This window comes from Halichoerus grypus, chromosome 7 (assembly GCF_964656455.1).
Source record: "Halichoerus grypus chromosome 7, mHalGry1.hap1.1, whole genome shotgun sequence".
Taxonomy (NCBI): Eukaryota; Metazoa; Chordata; class Mammalia; order Carnivora; family Phocidae; genus Halichoerus; species Halichoerus grypus.
The window spans coordinates 87,107,450-87,125,176 of NC_135718.1; the positions used below are offsets into that span (position 1 = coordinate 87,107,450).

Consider the following 17,727-nt stretch of genomic DNA (forward strand, 5'->3'; position numbering starts at 1 on the left):
AGCATAAGGGACCGTTTGGAGATGAAGAAATGCTTCAGATCCTGATTGCGGTATCGGGCATATTGGTAAGTGACCACTGGGTACAGACACGCACTTGTCGAGATGCGTCAGACTGTACGTTTACAACCGGTGTGTTTTAGTGTATGTAGAATATACCTAGATAAGCTTAATGAAAGCCAGATACCCTTCCAGGCCACCTTGCCTGGAGAACCAAGTTCAAATTTCTTCCCCAGGCACGGGTCCCCCAGCCCTAAGCACGCACACTCTGCGTACCGCTGAGATCTGGAAGGGGCCTAGCGTCCCGGCCCTCCCGCGGAACAGCCGCGTCCCCCGACACGGCTTGCGCGCCGCCCTCCCCCCCCCCACAGGCGACCGTGCTTCCTTTGGGGTCCAGCGAACCGACATAGATGCCCATCGCACAAACTTTTTGGCGGCGCTCCTGCGTTTCTGTTCCCCCCCCCACTTTGCTAGGCTACGGGGTGTCAGCTGGACCCTGCCGCCCCCAGGCTTGTGTCTCCAGTGTTTCGCATCCAGCCGCTGCGTCGTGGTCGCAGGACCCCGGCCTTGACCACGCAGTCCCGCCGGAGGGACAGCGGGCCGACCCCGCCGCCCCGCTCCTCCAGTCCTGAAGGGGGCGCTGTGGCAACCTCACTCCTGTCTCCTCGCTCTCGACTTCTCCCGGCGAGCTCCCAGAGCCGCTCGCTCGGGGCTCCGCCCCTCCTGGAAGCATCCCTCCTTCCCATTGGGCGAGGGCGGGCCGGGCCGTCCAATGGGACGAGGCGTTGGTGCGAGGAGGCGCCGCCATCTTCGGGCCGCTGGGCCCCCGCACCGGTCTCCGGCAGCCAGAGGTAGGTGGTAGGTGGCCCGGGTCTCGCCGCCTGCGGTCCCCGGCCTCGCCCGCTCGCGCTCCGCTGCCGACCCACGATGCCGCAGTACCAGACCTGGGAGGAGTTCAGTCGCGCGGCCGAGAAACTCTACCTCGCCGACCCTATGAAGGTAAATGCCCGCGGGGCCGCTGCCTCTGCCCCGGGTCGGGAGGTCTTCCCTGCGGTCCGCGCGGTCTCCGGAACTTCAGCCCCGCCAGGAGGTGCTGGGGGTGAGCGGAGACGGACCCCGCCAGGTGTCGTGGTTCCCGCTGCCCCCTCCCGGAGGAGCGACGGGACGAGGCCCGGAAACCGGGTCCTCGCGGGGCCCCAAACGGCCCTGCTCTGCCTTCCCCGCCCCCAGCCCTGAACTTCCCTGCGGCCGCGGTTGGTTTACGTGTCTCCAAGGGTAGGACTCCTCCCCCTGCGGCTGCGGCCTCCGGACCCTCAGTGCTCTCGGGCCCCTTTTCCGTCCTTCCGCGGCGTGTATGAGAGTCTTGCACCCTTTTCTCAGGAAAATGCTTTTAAGTATAAATGGTGGCAGTTTAGGGGCTCATCCATGGCCTCCACAAGAATTAGGATAAGTGGATGCCAGTTGCTGAAGAGCAAAGGAGTCCAGATGACGGGAATTGAAGCATTCGGGTATCGATTTTTCTTCTCTTGAGTTTTTGTTTCGTTGTCCTGTCCAAGGACTATTTAAATAGCTCCTTGCTAACTAAAAGTCTTGGTAAGTTTCTAGACCTAGATACACAACAAGAAGCTGTGAGGCAGTGTTCGTCTCTTCTTTACAATAAAATGAAACAAGAGGTGATGACATGAGTTCGGTACTTTTGAAATCGAGTGTTTTGCTTATGACACGATTCCCAGCTCCTCCATCCGGTTGACGCCCAGTGTTGGTGGGGACGTTTGTTTCTCCGTGCAGTGCGCTGTGAAAACGATCCAGGATTTTTGTCCCGAAGTACCCACACCGCACGCAAAATATCTGAAAACAGTAAAGAGTGTAGAAATTCACAGGAGTAATCATATTTTAGCTTAATTTAATAGGGAAATGACCACAAGATGGTCCTTACAGAGTATTAGTCTAGGATACGCAGGATGGAGAGCGAGCCTTTCCTCTTTTCACCCCACAGGAAAGTCCAGGGCCCGGAAGCTTCTGCGGATTTTCGACTGATGTTGTGATAGGTGAGGGGCGCTTGGCTAACAGTTCTGTGGAGTGCCTTCTGTGGGACAGGCATTTTACACTGCATACCTTACGTGTTTCATTCATGGGAACAGTCAGGACAGTCCCTTGAAGTAAATGAATAAACAGCCTTTGATACATTAAATGGATTGCCTGGTCTCTAAAAGATGAAGCTAGAATTTCAACCCGTTCTCTAAACCCCAAGCCTGTGCTGTCTGTGCCAGAGCTAAAGAAGTTTTGTCAAGACTCCTTGGAATCTATTTTAGAGAATTCTCTGTCTTCTCTCCCACCCTCCTGAGCCTGTCGAGTACACCTGTCACCTTTTACCATTTCTCTTGCATTGCTCTCACTGAAGATGGTGTTCCTGCTGGACAGTGTGATAACCTCTCAGTCTTTCTGCCTTTTTTTTTTTTTTTTAAGATTTTTATTTATTTGAGAGGGAGAGAGAGAGAGGATGAGAGAGAGAGAGCATGAGGGGGGGAGGGTCAGAGGGAGAAGCAGACTCCCCGCCGAGCAGGGAGCCCGATGCGGGACTCAATCCAGGGACTCCAGGATCATGACCTGAGCCGAAGGCAGTCGCTTAACCAACCGAGCCACCAAGGTGCCCCTCTTTCTGCCTTTTTAATCACTCCTTTGTTCATGCCACAACTGTCTAAAACAAAAATGGAATTCTCTCAGCTTCCTACTTAAGTACTGGTTTTTCGTAGATTGCCGGGTAAAGTCCAGACTCCCTGTCCACAGTCGGACCCTCTCCAGTCTTTCTGGGTTTGTCTTCCCACCGTACCCACAATCCTCAGCTCTAGTCTCATGAAGTTACAGATTTTAGGTCTTCATTCACACTGCTCCTTCAGCTTCTCTCCCACCCTCTTCCCTAAGAGAAAAAAGCATGCGTTGGCAAAGCCACCTTTAGGAAGCCTTTTTACACTTCCCCATCCCCAATTTAAATTACTTGTTTTCTCTTTTAGCATTTTACCTGTGTATGCCTTTATAAAAGGACTAAACTCATGTGTCTTGTGTTGGTTATTTTGGTTGGTTGAATTCAAAGTTCCTAAGAGAGCAAGAATCTTGATTGTTTTTTCTCTCTTTGTGGCATCTGACTTGGTCACATAGGTGCCCCCTCAGTTACAAAATAGATCCTCTTATAATACCGTAGAGCTTTTAACTCTCACTTCTCATGAAGCCAGCCATTCTTTCAACCAAGAGTTAAGATTTTACATAGTTGTCATGTTTAGCACATTTTAAAGTTGCTTTTTGTTTCTGGAGAACTGAATTTTTAAAAACATGTAGAACTGAATTAAATAACCCAGTATATAGAATCTGGCATCTAAAGATAATCTGGTTGTTGTAGTTTATGTAAGTGCTTGCTGAGTTCCCGTTTCCCCTTCACCAAAACAAATCTCAGAGTGGTGTGCCCCCCCCCCCAAATCCCAGGAGAGCAGAGACATAATGGGAAAAGCTGTAGGTTACAGCTCTTCATAGCCCTTTTTCTTTAGTTTCCAGAATTGTCTTGAGGCTTCTGGTTCTACACTGTGACCATTTTAAAATTATGTTCCTGTTTTGGCCTGTAGATAGTCGGCACTTTGTTTAAAACAGCTAGCTATTTATGTTGGTCAGCAAAAAACGGACTCTGCCGCAGTACACTATTTCAAATCCATCACTTAAAAAAATAAAAATGATGTTTCCAGAAGTTGTAAACTCTGTTGGGAGATGTTTTCTTCTAGATAAATCATTTTCTTGGTTCCCTAACTGTAGAATACTGAACAGCAAAAGGTATTGTGTAGCATGGTGCTCAACATAGGAGTTATTTTGGAAGAGTTCTCGATGGAGACTTCTTCTCAAGACAGAATTTTGCTTTTCTGTCCTAATACATTGTGTGGTGCCATCATGATAAGGACGTGACTTCGCTGAATGCTTGAGTCCGAATCTACCTCCTGATAGCCACGGGGTAGGGGACAGCATGAACTGTGACTGCTGTATTTCTTGCCACACAGATTTGCACTTGCATAGGCCTGTCTGCTGTTTTCCCCCCTACTTTTTCTGTCATTTCTCTGCGACTGGGTTGTGGATATTGTGAGGGAAGGAAAAATATTCTCCTTTACTCTCTTAGGTTTAATAGCTGGGGCCCTGCAAATTAAACTGACAAAAGACAGGTTAACGAGAGAAAACCCGACATATGTATGCAGTATGCGTGGAGTTCACAAAGCATTTGACTTGAGGCAGTTAGAATTGGGCCTATGTACCGTCTTAACAAGGCTGATAAAGTGTGGGAAGAGGGTGGACTAAGGAAAGGGGGTTTGGGGCTTCTACGGAGGGAAGTAAGTTGTGGGAAGGTGATTAGTAAGGACTGTTACACAGATAAGAGCCCTCCTTTTCCCAGTAAGGGAGAAAGGAGTACCTTTACTATTAGAAATTTATGTCACCTTTACGAAGGTTAATGAAAGCCAGAAAGGGCAGAGAGCTAATTGTTCTCTGCTTAGAACAGTCCTTATGCCAAAGTGACATGTTTTGTGATCCCCTTCAGTATATAGATGGTCCCCAACTTAAGATGCTTGGACTTTTGGGTTTTTTTTGTTTTTTTTTTAAAGATTTATTTCTTTATTTGACAGAGAGACAGCGAGAGAGGGAACACAAGCGGGGGGGGGGGTGGGAAAGAGAGAAGCAGGCTTCCCGCGGAGCAGGGAGCCCGATGCGGGGCTCGATCCCAGGACCCTGGGCCCATGAGCTGAGCCGAAGGCAGTCACTTAACCAACTGAGCCCCCCAGGCGCCCCTGGACTTCTGTTTTTTGACTTTTGGTACTGGAACAGCAATATAAATTCAGTAGAAATTGTACTATGAATTTGAATTTTGATCTTTTCTTGGGCTAGTGAGATGCAGACAACACTCTCATGACGCTGGCCACAAAGTAATTTCTATACCCAGTGAGGGGCTTGAACTCACAACCCCAAGATCAAGAGTCGGATGCTCTACCGACTGAGCCGGCCACACACCCATGATAATCTCAATTTATGATATTTTCAGCTGACAGTGGGTTTATTGGGGGCATAACCCCATCGTAAGTTGAGGAAGATCTTTATATTCTTGTTGTATATTCTTCTTATTTGTTGCATGGGGGTGGGCAGAGGGAGAGGGAGAATCCCAAGCAGGCTCCACACCCAGCACAGAGCCCAACATGGGGCTTGATCTCACAACCCCCCGAGATCATGACCTGAGCTGAAATCAAGAGTCGGATGCTTAACCAACTGAGCCACCCAGGTGCCCTAAGATCTGTATATTCTTAATGCCAAACCACCGTTAAGAGTCTCATGGACATTCCCTGAATGTGGATGTGTTTTGGAAATTTTCAGTATCTCTCTTCAAACTGGCTGCAAGTAAATATCCAACTTTTTAATAAGTCTTTTTAAAAAATGAATTATAGCAATAAGAGTGAACTAAAATACTGTTTTCTACCTCATTCAATAACGATGTTTACAGTACAGATGTCTTTAGATGTTTTGGCTGTTCTAGAGGGATCCTCTTTAGCAAACCTGAAGACTAATTATTTGTGAGAAATATCTTCTGACTTCACTGTTTCTAAATGTGTATTTTTATTTCAGGCCCGTGTGGTTCTCAAATATAGGCATTCTGATGGGAGTTTGTGTATTAAAGTAACAGATGATTTAGTTGTAAGTATACATTTTTATTTGTTGCATACTTCTACATCTGTTTGAGTTAATCATTTGTTTAAAATTATTTACGTAGAATTTATGCAGATTGCATATTAGGATGCTAATTTTGCATTTCATTCCAAAGTCAAAAACCTCATTCTAGAGCTACTTTTATAGACTCGTGGGGAAATAACTTATTTCACCAATGTAGTATGTCAGGTATAATTTAGTAATTACTTTAGCCCTTAAGCAAAAAAAGCGTAGAGACTAAAACTGGATATGAGGGGATAGAGGTCTCCTTATGAGCGTGTGGGAAGGAAATGATGGTGTTTGAACACAAGTTATAGGCTTCATGGCTCCCCCCCTTCCCCTCCCTGCTCAGTCTTGTCACTTCCGCACACCCCATTACTTCTGGGACCTGATCTCCACATGCGGTAGTCGTCCACTGGACTACTCTCGTGGTGAGCCCAGCAGCATCCCCTCACTTCCAGACCTGATGGTCTCATCATTTCACATTTTCCTGGACCTCCTGGCTGCTTCTGATACAGAAAACCACTCTGGTGGAAACTATTTTGGCATCTGTGGCTCCGTTTTATCTTCTTTTTCTGTGTTTCCGTCTTACTGCTCTTTGCTAATCAATACTGGTTTCTTCAGGATTCTGTCCTGGGTCTTTTCATACTGCTTCTGGAGCAGTCCTTTCAGCCACGGTGCCTGGGACTGCCGGAATCTAGGTCTGTCTCCACATTTGTACATTTAGGTCACATTTTTCTTCTGACTTCCTGACTAGCTCTCCTTACCTCGGTGCTCCTCAAAATTAGCCTGTCTAGAATGGAACTCCTCATCTCTTCTCAAACTGCCGCTCCTGTTTCCTAGCGCGTTAGGGTCCTTCCTTTCCCGTTCTCACGACCACTGGCCCCTCACTTGAAGAGCTTGTATTTGATCCTCTGACATGCTCCATGTGCTTTCCCAGGCATTTGGGAATTACTGGCTCAAGCACCCTCGTCTCATTTCCTGTCGTGAGTGCTCTGTCTCTGCTGTGCTTCCCCCAAGTTTAGGGTGTTGTCCTCGCTTGGCTGGACTGCTAGACTAGGCTCCCCAATGTGGCCCTGCTTCCAGTTCATCCTTTAGTTGTCCGGAGAGATTTCGAAAAATGCAGGGTTTGGTCCTTACAACCCTGCTTAAAAACCTTAGTGGCTCCTCGTCACTGATAATGTAACATGGCCTGACGTGCCCTCCACCCTGTCTTTTCTGTGTTACGGAGGGGCTCCTGTGACGTCACGGGCTGTCTTAGGCCTCTGTGCCTCTGGATGGCCTCTTTCCACCTTTGGGGCATTGAATCCCACCGCCGCCCCAGTGTGGCGAGATGGGTGCTTGTCTTTCAAAACCCAGCTAAAAGGGTTGTTTCATCTCTTGCTTTTCTTTTTGGCTCTTTTTGTGCTGTATCACAATTGTTTTATCATATTTTTTGTCGTAGTAGATTGTGAGCTTCAAGACAATAGAGAGCAGTAAAGTTCTTACCTGTATTTCCAGTGACTAGCATGGTGTCCTGGCCCGGAGGGTACTTAGTAAACAGGTTTTTCATAGATTAATTCTTTAAAAAATTTCAGAGTGACTAAAAATCACTTTTTGTCTTAGCTTTTATATATTTGTGCTCAAGGTTCCATTGTGAGGCATGAATTCAGACTTTGATTACCATGTCTTTCAGGAACCAGTTAAGTTTGAAGTAACTGAAAGTGTGAAAAACGGTGTAGTGTGCTAGACTTAGAGTCAAGAGATCTGAATCCAAGTTCAGCCATTTACCAACATCTCAGCCTTGGAAAAGTTCGGACCAATAGATTGGCTTTCTCTGGGCCTCCGTTACCTTGTCCGTGAAGTGCCATGGTGGCTGCCCGCTGCCCTGACCGGGGTGTGGGGCGTAAACCACACACGGCAGAGTACCTGCCCTGGAGCCGGCCTCCCAGCACATCCACACATGTGCTTGAGTCGGGGCGTCCCCATGACAGTCTCTCTGCTGTGATGGGCACAGAGCGGGGAGGTATATCCACTGAAGCCAAGTTGGCATGTCCTGTTTTTAAGATAGGAAAAAACGCACAGCTGATTTTAGAACAAAAGGCTCTACCTCAAAATGATGACTTTTTGCCTCTGGTAATGATGAAACGTAATTAAGGATACGTGGATGGCAACAGTGGCAGGAACTTCATGTCACACTGATGATTCCTGTGACAAGATCGAAAAATGAAAAACGCCTTCTGTGTTCTTTCTTAAAACTACTGAGAATTAGTCCATATTTGGAAGGGGCCAAAGACACAGTCAAACCCGTCCTCCTAAATTGTAAATGTATGAATCAACTCCGACAGAAAAAAATCTGTTTTCTAATGACTCTTTTAAAAGGTGTGTACACTTCCCTTGCTAATTCATTTTAATAGTACTTCCTTCAGGAACTCAGTCTTAGGCTACATTTATTATTATCACCATGTCTTTGACTTTTTTATAATCCCATTTATGCATCATTTTTTTCTGATCCCATGACTGATTTATAATATTTTCTATGACTCTGAAATCTTTTCTGTCAAACTGTAGTGACAGGGTAGACAGATCCTCCCACAGTACGTGTAGTGAAATTGAAACATTGGGGATTATTGTGGCCTCTTTACAAGACTGTTGCACAGATTTCTACAACGTGTACATAACAACGTTAAGTGATGGTTGTTAAAGGCAGGATGACCAGTTGGGGTGATAAGATTGAACTATAGGTTACTTAAGTGGATGACTATTATTGCAGGATCATTCGTTCCCTTTAAGACTCGTGTGAACCTTTAAAATGGGCTACAGAAAAATGGACCTTTTGTTACAAAATGAGGGAAAGAACTGCCAGCCTAAATTTGGTATTTTTGAAGACTGTAGAACAAACGGTTTTTGAGAAACCATAAGCGGATCTGAAGTATACATCTAGTGAAGAATTTAACTTATAGCAAGGAAGAATTTGGTTTGGGCTAAAAATTGTGAATACCTTCAAAAAATCAAGGTTGGTCAGATTGATCTGGTTTAATTTAGACCGTGACCAGCTGTGAGCAAGGGATGGTGGATTTTTTTTCTTAAGGTATCATTACTACCCCCTCCCCATCTCCCAGTTTCACAAGGAAGGAAAGCAATCCTAATATTGCTGTGCTTCTCCAGTATAACTAACTCATGACAAGATCCCAGGGAGAAAATAATCTGATTCCAAGCCTGGAGTTCTCATCAGACCCCACAGCAGGATTAGCATATTACTTAATTGGTCATTTTTGAGGAGCTTCTGTTAGATTTCATTTAGCTTTTTGCTTATAGCAGTGGAGTTGGAAATACTATAAGATACTAAAGGAACGTAATTGCTGGGGGCTTAGAAACTTGAGTGTAACTGCCTTAGTTTGACCCCCGGAGGGAATAGAGCAAAACGTGGTGGGAAAGACTCATATTTGTACCCAATCCTCCATTTGCTACGTTGTTGATAATCTGGTTTTACGTAGTTAATGTGTACTTTTAAAATTTCTGACAGTGTTTGGTGTATAGAACAGACCAAGCCCAAGACGTAAAGAAGATTGAGAAATTCCACAGTCAACTAATGCGACTTATGGTAGCCAAGGAATCCCGCAGTGTTGCCATGGAAACGGACTAAATGGTTTGAATTGAAGATCTGTCCTGTTCTTAGGAAGTAAATCTCTCTTGAATCTGAAAAAGTGTTGGGAAAGAAAATAGTTTATATAACTAAGTGGGCTCTTCAGAAGTGGGGAGATCATTTTTTGTACTTTGTGTTTTAATGTTTACTTTAAAGAGCTAGGAATGTAAAATGCTTTCAGGTAGAAAACCTTTATTTATTTTTGAAAATTGAACAAATGCATCTATGTTGGGAAACCTTTTGCAGGTTGATATGGGGCAAAATACGTAATTATTCTATGGTAAGTTTGTATCAGTAATTTGAAAAAGGTAATTCTTCCTTAAATTTAGTTAATTTGTCTTTAAAAGAAAATTAGATGTAACCATTTTGCTGGATTGATGTATTTCTTTTGTAGCATAAAATTCGTGCTGTTGCTGACCAACAAACATAAAATACGGTAACTGGAATTGCCTGTGCACAGCAGTGTACCTGACTGTGTATAATATAGTAGTGTAGTCTCAGTTATTTCTAAAAGTAATCATGGAAACAAGTATGCTTTACTTTACCTAAAACTTTCCAAATTTAAACTATTTTTGAATGTAAGGGATTTGTAGTATCATTAGCTTGTTGAGCAGAGACTTGCTTTGATTCTCGTTTTCAGTGCTCAGAAACCAGCTGCGGTTACTTTAAGTGCATGAACAGAATGATCACTAGTGGCTTGAGGCCACCATATTACACAGGTATTTGCCACAGATTTCCCCTCTGTCTTTTCTCAGGAGGGCTAAAGATTATTCAGACTGTTAAATCTTTGCACATGTCTGTGCCACTCCTGCCCGTTTCTCTCTGTATTTAACCAAGGTGTTAAGCGTGACTGTCACAACTGTTAATGTTTTCCATTAGGCCAGAGGGATATCATATTATTGTAACCTGAATTTTACCACCTAAGTGTAATGTTCACATGTTGCTACCTACATTAAAATATTTTTTGGTTAGGAATTTGTTGTGTTGAGCAACATTTTCACATGGAAAATTCCATTAGCCATATGAATTTTTGCCTGTTTCGGAGAAGTCAGTAAAATATTATATGAATATATATTGTTTCTCTTGAAGTTATTAACTTCTCAAGAATTACTGATTTCTTGGGGCGCCTGGGTGGCTCAGTTGGTTAAGTGACTGCCTTCGGCTCAGGTCATGATCCTGGAGTCCCTGGATCGAGTCCCACATCGGGCTCCCCGCTCAGCAGGGAGCCTGCTTCTCCCTCTAACCCTCCCCCTGTCATGTACTCTCTCTCACTCTCTCAAATAAATAAATCTTTAAAAAAAAAAAAAAGACCAAAAAAAAAAAAAAAAGAATTACTGATTTCTTGACTGGGATATACTGTATTCATTTAGTCTAAAATGAGCCTGATGTTACTGTAAGTAAATTTTGTTTGTTGTTTGTTGGTACTTTTTGTTACACAACTTTCTCTGAAGATGTATGTTGATGGCAAGGTGGTTTTCTTGATTAAGAAAAGTAACATCAAACAGTAAAGGGTATTTAGGGTTTGAGGTTCCCTTGCCAATCTGTGGGATCGCTGGAGGATTTTTTGGCCTTTTTCTTTCTCATTTACACGTTCTGCTTTTTAACACTACTTTATAAAAATAACCTAGAGGGGAGTGACGGATTCGGGTTCACTGGTCCTTGTGGCTTATAGCGGAGAGTGGAGAGCAGCAGTTACAAGACCAGTGGCCTGGGTTGCAGTCTTGGCTCCACTGCTTCCTAACTCCGTGGCCTTAGGGTACTTCTCTGCCCACCTGTTTCCTTTTCTGGAAATGGGGCCGACAACAGTACTCCTAGGACTTGAGGAGGGTCAAATGGTAGAACCTATCATAAGCCCTTAGCACGGTGCTTGGAACATAGTAAAGCTCAATAAATGGGAGCTGCTAGCCGCAGTAGCTGTATTTTTCAGGGGAAAAGGTATAGCCGGCCCTTAGTTTATTTCATAACTTTAATTGAAGGATTATTCAGAGGTAACATCTGCCTTTTCTGCCGAGAGCTGTGTCTGTTATTAAATGCCATTTTTGGCAGTTGGGGAGCAAAACAAGACTGTCTCCATAGAGAATGTTCTTATGTGGGAAGAAACGGAAATCCTTAAATCTAAAACTTCTGTTTATTTGTGTCTGCACAAAATAAAATTAACATAATTAATTGGTAAATGTATCAAATTTCTTAAAGACCATATAAATAACAAAACACCAAATCATCGTATATTCTGAAAATTGCAGTGCTGTATACTCCCGATTTTTTTTTTAATCATGAAGTGTTTCTACACGCCATAATCACACTTACCTGGGTTAATTTTTCACAAACGTAATTGTGATATATTTGATCAAATACTGCTGACTTTAAGGTAATCCACATGAAGTCACTGTAGTAATTGAGATTCTAGGTATTGTTAGCAGTTAAAATAATTTCATTTTGTTCTAAGGACCCACTCTCCTTGGAGCACAGAGTTCATTAAACATTGTTATTAGGCTGCATATGTTCTGTACTTACATAAAGGGTTGGATTCTCCCTCTTGGGGTTCCTAGCCTGCCAACTTTCTGTCTTAAAAATATAAAATCTCGGGGCACCCGGGTGGCTCAGTTGGTTAAGCGTCCCACACTTGATTTCAGCTCAGGTCATGATCTCCGTCATCAGATCGAGCCCTGCGTCAGGCTCCGTGCTGAGCAGGGAGCCTTCTTAAGATCTCTCCCTCTCCCTGTGCCCCACTCCCCAGTTGCTTGTGCTGTCTCTCTTAAAAAAAAAAAAAAAAAAGTGTGTGTATATGTATATATGAAGTCTCTTTCTCAGGCACAACTTTAAGTCCTTGATTAGAGGTAGTGTTGACAGCATTTTATTTTTTAAAATTTTATTTATTTATTTGACAGAGAGAGACACAGCGAGAGAGGGAACACAAGCAGGGGGAGTGGGAGAGGGAGAAGCAGGCTTCCCGCTGAGCAGGGAGCCCGATGCGGGACTCGATCCCAGGACCCTGGGATCATGACCTGAGCCGAAGGCAGACGCTTAACGACTGAGCCACCCAGGCGTCCCGACAGCATTTTATAGCTGATACCTTCTGTTACCCTTAGAAAAATCTAACAGTAAAAATTGTATGATGGTAGTAGTCTTCAAAGTATTCTAAAACTAATTCAAAATGAGTGAAATGTGAAATTAATTGCCCAAGAACAATAAGAGGTCCTGTCCTTTTTGCCTACTGAAAATAAAACTGAAAACCAAAGCCCTACATTTATTGCCTCCTACTGTTCATCTTAGTCAAATAAATAAATAAATAAATTGTGTGTGTGTTTTTTTTTAAGATTTTATTTATTTATTTGACACAGAGAGAGACAGCGAGAGAGGGAACAAGCAGGGGGAGTGGGAAAGGGAGAAGCAGACTTCCCGCTGAGCAGGGAGCCCGATGGCAGGGCTCGATCCCAGGACCCTGAGATCATGACCTGAGCCGAAGGCAATCACTTAACCAACTGAGCCACCCAGGCGTCCCTAAATAAATTGTTAAAAATGCCTTGTGGTAATGGCAATATCACCATATTTAGGGTTATTTCTCTTTAAACAACAGGGAAAATGTTCCTTTAGGACTGCAGTTGAAATTTATAATCATGTGAGAAGAAAGTCAAAATAATTTCGTTCCCTCTTTCTTATATTAAAAGCACTAGTTGGGGAGCCCCTGGCTGGCTCAGTTGGAGAAGTGTGGCTCTTGGATTGCAGAGTCCTGAGTTTGAGGCCCACAGTGGGGGTAGAGAATATACATTAAAATCACTGGTTGGACTGGTTCCAGATAAGGTAGAGCCAGATACAGCTGTGAGTGTGTGGAGCTCCGAAAGAAAACAGCAGGTGGATTAGGGAAGAAGTTGAGAATTTGAAGTACCAATGAACCCATGAGGAGTCCACCATTTTCCCCTCTGGTATACGCCACCATTTTCCCCTCTGGTATACGCCAATCCTTCCAATGTGAACTCAGCACATTGGAAAGCTGGAAGGGAGTACTGGGGCACAGACAGGCACAAGCCCTCTCAGTCTGGCTCAAGGAGTACAAGGGCCACTTCTAATATACCCAAGAGAGTGTAGAAACCCTTTGTGTTTTCTTTATTCTTTTGTATTCTCTTACACCAGCAATCCCATGATGGTGACAGCATCCACTACTGGCAGTTAGAGCCTGCGGGAGCCAAAACTTGGGGAGATGATCCTCTCCCATACAGCTTTGTCTCCAAGAGGGTAGAACCAATCCCCATTGCACTTTTCTCTCTGCCCTCCGTCCACTTGGCCCTGGATGCAGACACAGTGGCAAAGTAGTCTTCTGGCCAGAGAACTAGAAATAGAAGGAACCAGAAAGTACCAAAGAGATCAGAGAGAGGAAGGAATTCAGACAGGGACCTCATCCAGTTGTTGATGAACCCCTGGGTCCATTGCCAAGCTGTACGTATGTGTGGATCTGATCCTTTTCAGCAGACCAAAGACTCTAAAGAGACCACCACCCAAATCCCAGACCGGCACCCAGGAGGCATTCACATGCAGTAGATCCAAAAAACACTGCAATGGTTTGGAAAGTTGAACTGCCATCCCAAACTGCCTTCTGAAGGTGTCAGTTTAGCTTTCAAAACCTTTGCCTGATCTTACACACCTGAAACTCATACAATATTTTGTGTCCATTTTGCCAGAATTTTAAAAACATAATAAAACCTTTGCCTGCAACCTAACCAGGTTGACTGCCTGCTGAAACAAAAACTCAGTATTTTCTGTAGGATTTGAACAAGAGTTAGAGTTTAATGACAATGTTCAAAATGTCAAGGATACAGTCCAGAATTACCTGGCACACCAGGAAATGGGGAAAATCTCAACTAGAAAAAGACAGGAGATCCCAGTACTGAGATACCAGATGTTGGAATTACCTGACAAAGACATTAAAGCAACTATTACAAAAGTGCTCCAGCAAATAATCAAGAATGCTCTTGTAGCCAATGGGGGAAAAAATTTATGCAAGGAAATATATATGAAAAGAATGAAATGGAAATTTTAGAACTGAAATACACAGTAACCAAAATTAAAAACTCCCTGAATAGTCTAACATAATGGAGGAAACAGTGAACTTGAAGATAAACCAAGAGAATTTAATCTGAATACCAGAGAAAAAGATTGGGAAACAAAGCAAAACCATGAGCAGAGCTTCAGAGATCTGCAGGACAGTAATAAAAGGTCTAACATTTGTGCCATCAGAATCCCAGAAGGAGAGGAGAAAGCATGATGCTGGGAAAAAATATTTGAAGAAATACTGGCTAGAAACTTCCCAATTTGGTGAAAAACTTAAACCTATGGATTCAGGAAACTCCTAGATACCCACACCCAACACAATTGTAGTGAAAACTGAACAAGAAGAACCATGAGAGACGATGGACTCTGAAAAACAAACTGAGGGTTCTAGAGGGGAGGGGGTTGGGAGGATGGGTTAGCCTGGTGATGGGTATTGAGGAGGGCACGTTCTGCATGGAGCACTGGGTGTTATGCACAAACAATGAATCATGGAACACTATATCTAAAACTAATGATGTAATGTATGGGGATTAACATAACAATAAAAAAAATTAAAAAAAAAAAAACTGAACAATACACTTGAAAGCAGCCAGTGAAAAACAACACATTATCTATGGGAAATAATGATTTGGATGACTGGATCTCTCATCAGAAAGGGAAGCTGGAAGGAAGGAGCACAACATTTCTAAAATGCTAAAACGAAAGAACTGACAACCCAGAATTCTGTATCCAGTGAAAATATCCTTCAGGCACTAAATGAAAAGTCACTCTTGGATGAAGAAAAACAAAGAACTCTGGTGCCTGGGTGGCTTAGTTGTTAAGCGTCTGCCTTCGGCTCAGATCATGATCCCAGGGTCCTGGGATCCAGTCCCACATCGGGCTCCCTCCTCAGCGGGAAGCCTGCTCTCCCTCTCCCAACTCGCTGCTTGTATTCCTGCTCTTGCTATCTCTGTCTCTGTCAAATAAATAAAGTCTTTAAAAAAGAAAAAGAAAAAGAAAACTCATTCCTAGCAGACCTGGTCTAAAACAAACCACTAAAGGAAATTCCTCAGACCGAGAGAAGATGATGCCATTAAGAAAAATGGAAACATTCAGGAAAGAAGGAAGAGCAACAGAAATAGTCATGATCTGGGTTAAAAGAATTAAACGATTCTCTTGAGTTCTTAAAATACGTTTGATGATAGAAATAAAGTATGACATTGATGGTGTTTTCACTGATGGAATACGTAAGACATCAGTAACAAAGGAGGGGGATTATGGAACCTGTATGATAGTAAAGTTTCTACAGTTTACTCAAAGTAGTGAAATCTTGATTCCAAGTAGACTGAAAAACTAAATGTGTATTCTCATCTCTCAAGCAACCACCAAAAGAACTGCAAATAGTTCTTTTAGTAGATAGATAAATGAAATACTGAAAAAAAATTAAATGACCCCAAAAAGGCAAGAAAGGGGTATCAGGAACAACAACAACAATAAAACAGGAAAGAAACCCAAAACAATAAAATGGTAGACCTAAATGCAAACATATCAATACTTACATTAAATGCCAATAGTCTTAAGCACACAGAAATTGTAAAAAAAACAAAAACAAAAAAAACTAGAACCAACTATATTCTAACAGTTTTGTTATAAAAGATATAAATCAGGATTGGTCAAATGAAGAGACATAGGATAAGGTCTGGGAAGATAAAAAATGTAAAGCTTTCATGTCCTTAGGACAAATTACCCTCCTAGTGCATTCATGAATGATTACCAACCAGGGACACTGACCCAAGCTTTGGCTGTCCATTATGTTCCATTACATAGGAAAGATTGAATTGCTGGCCATGCACTGGAGCTCAATCTCCAGCCACCCTTCCCCTTCCCAGAGGATGGGCTAAAACCCTCCTTAAAGCCCCAGCCCTCTAATCACATGGTTGGTCTTTCTGGCATGGCTAGCCCCATTCCTGAATTACCTCATTAGCATAAACTCAGAGATGGTCCCAGGGACCCACCATGAATAACAAAGGTACTTCTATCACTCAGGAGATGTCAAAGATTTAGAGGTTTGTTCCCAGGAACCCTGGTTTCCTGGAACAAAGACCAGAAAAATTCTTTAAAATAATTCTCTTAGCAGTAGAACTAATAAATAGAAAGGTAGCAAGGATGTAGAACTGAACAATGCCATCAACCAACTGGACCTAATTGACATTTATAAAACACTCCATCCAACAGCATAATACACATGAGTTTCTGTGTATATGGAACATTCACTGATGTCATACAGGAGACTGACTAGTGCAGTAAGGCAAGAAAAAGAAAGAAAAGGCATCCAAATTGAAGAGGACGAAATAACTATTTGTAGACCACCTGATTGCCTACATGAGAATCCTATGGAATCTACAAAAAAAGCCACTGAAACTAATAAGCTTGCAGGTTACAAGATTAATATATATAATATATACAACTTTATTTCTATATACTTGCAATAAACATGGAAATTAAATTGACAAATGCATTTTTAATATCAAAAGATACTGAAAGCTACAAAACATTTCTGAGAGAAATTAAGAAGACGTAAGTGAGAGATCTATCTTCACAGGTCAGAAGAATCAGTATTATTAAAATGTCATTTTCCCTCAAATTGATGTATAGATTCAGTGTATCCCCAGTTAAAATCCCAGCAGGCTTTTTTTGTAGAAATTGATATTCTGATTCTGAAATTCACATGGGAAAGCGAAAGACCAGGCGAGAATAGCTAAAACATCTTTGCAAAAGATGAGCTAAAGTGCAGAGCTAAAACCACCTTCTTTCATGCCTTGCAAAACTACAGTTCTTTAAGACTGCACCAACATAAACAAGAAATCAGTGGAACAGAATAGAGTCCAGAAACAGACCCACACATATATGGATAACTGTTAATTTACAAAGATGTAAAAGCAAGTCATGGAGAAAGGACAGTCTATTTAACAAATGATGCTGGGATGATTCGATATTCCTATGTTTAAAAAATTCAAACTACCTTGCACCATGTACAAATATTAAAGATGAACCATGGATCTAAATATAAAACCACAAAACTTTTTTTAAAAAGATTATTTTAGAGAGAGTGGGGGGGAGGGGCAAAGGGAGAAGGAGAGAGAATCCAAGCAGACTTCCTGCTAAGCTCAGAGCCAGATGCCGGGCTCCATCCCAGGACCCCGAGATCATGACCCGAGCCGAAATCAAGAGTCAGACGCTTAACCAACTAAGCCACACAGCCTCCCCTAAACTACAAAACTTGTAGAAGAAAAGAGGAGAGAATCGTTGTGACCTTGGTTTGGCAAAGATTTCTTAATCTGTATGCAATCTATAAAAAA

The 17,727-nt window shown here is 43.0% G+C and overlaps 1 protein-coding gene and 1 long non-coding RNA gene across 2 annotated transcripts; one reads left to right on the plus strand and one right to left on the minus strand.

The window, feature by feature from the left end:
* The first annotated feature begins 770 nt into the window (after positions 1 to 770).
* Positions 771 to 10,415, plus strand: SRP9 (signal recognition particle 9). Its single transcript, XM_078077847.1, has 3 exons — positions 771 to 996; positions 5,638 to 5,706; positions 9,224 to 10,415. The coding sequence occupies exons 1-3, from the start codon at positions 925 to 927 to the stop codon at positions 9,341 to 9,343; spliced, it is 261 nt and encodes an 86-aa protein (XP_077933973.1). The 5' UTR covers positions 771 to 924; the 3' UTR covers positions 9,344 to 10,415.
* A 1,685-nt stretch (positions 10,416 to 12,100) lies between these two features.
* LOC144382584 (uncharacterized) lies at positions 12,101 to 12,482 on the minus strand. The gene is made up of 2 exons (XR_013449800.1): positions 12,366 to 12,482; positions 12,101 to 12,160 (listed from the first exon to the last, which is right to left on the minus strand). It is a non-coding gene; the product is annotated as an uncharacterized LOC144382584 (long non-coding RNA).
* Between the last annotated feature and the right edge of the window lie 5,245 nt (positions 12,483 to 17,727).

What these genes read in the sequence shown, in the direction of transcription:
- SRP9 (XM_078077847.1), top strand. Translation starts at nt 925, where the DNA reads ATGCCGCAGTACCAGACCTGGGAGGAGTTCAGTCGCGCGGCCGAGAAA. An exon ending in ACCTCGCCGACCCTATGAAG is followed by an intron (nt 997 to 5,637) that starts GTAAATGCCCGC and finishes TTTTTATTTCAG; the next exon opens with GCCCGTGTGGTTCTCAAATA. An exon ending in AAGTAACAGATGATTTAGTT is followed by an intron (nt 5,707 to 9,223) that starts GTAAGTATACAT and finishes AATTTCTGACAG; the next exon opens with TGTTTGGTGTATAGAACAGA.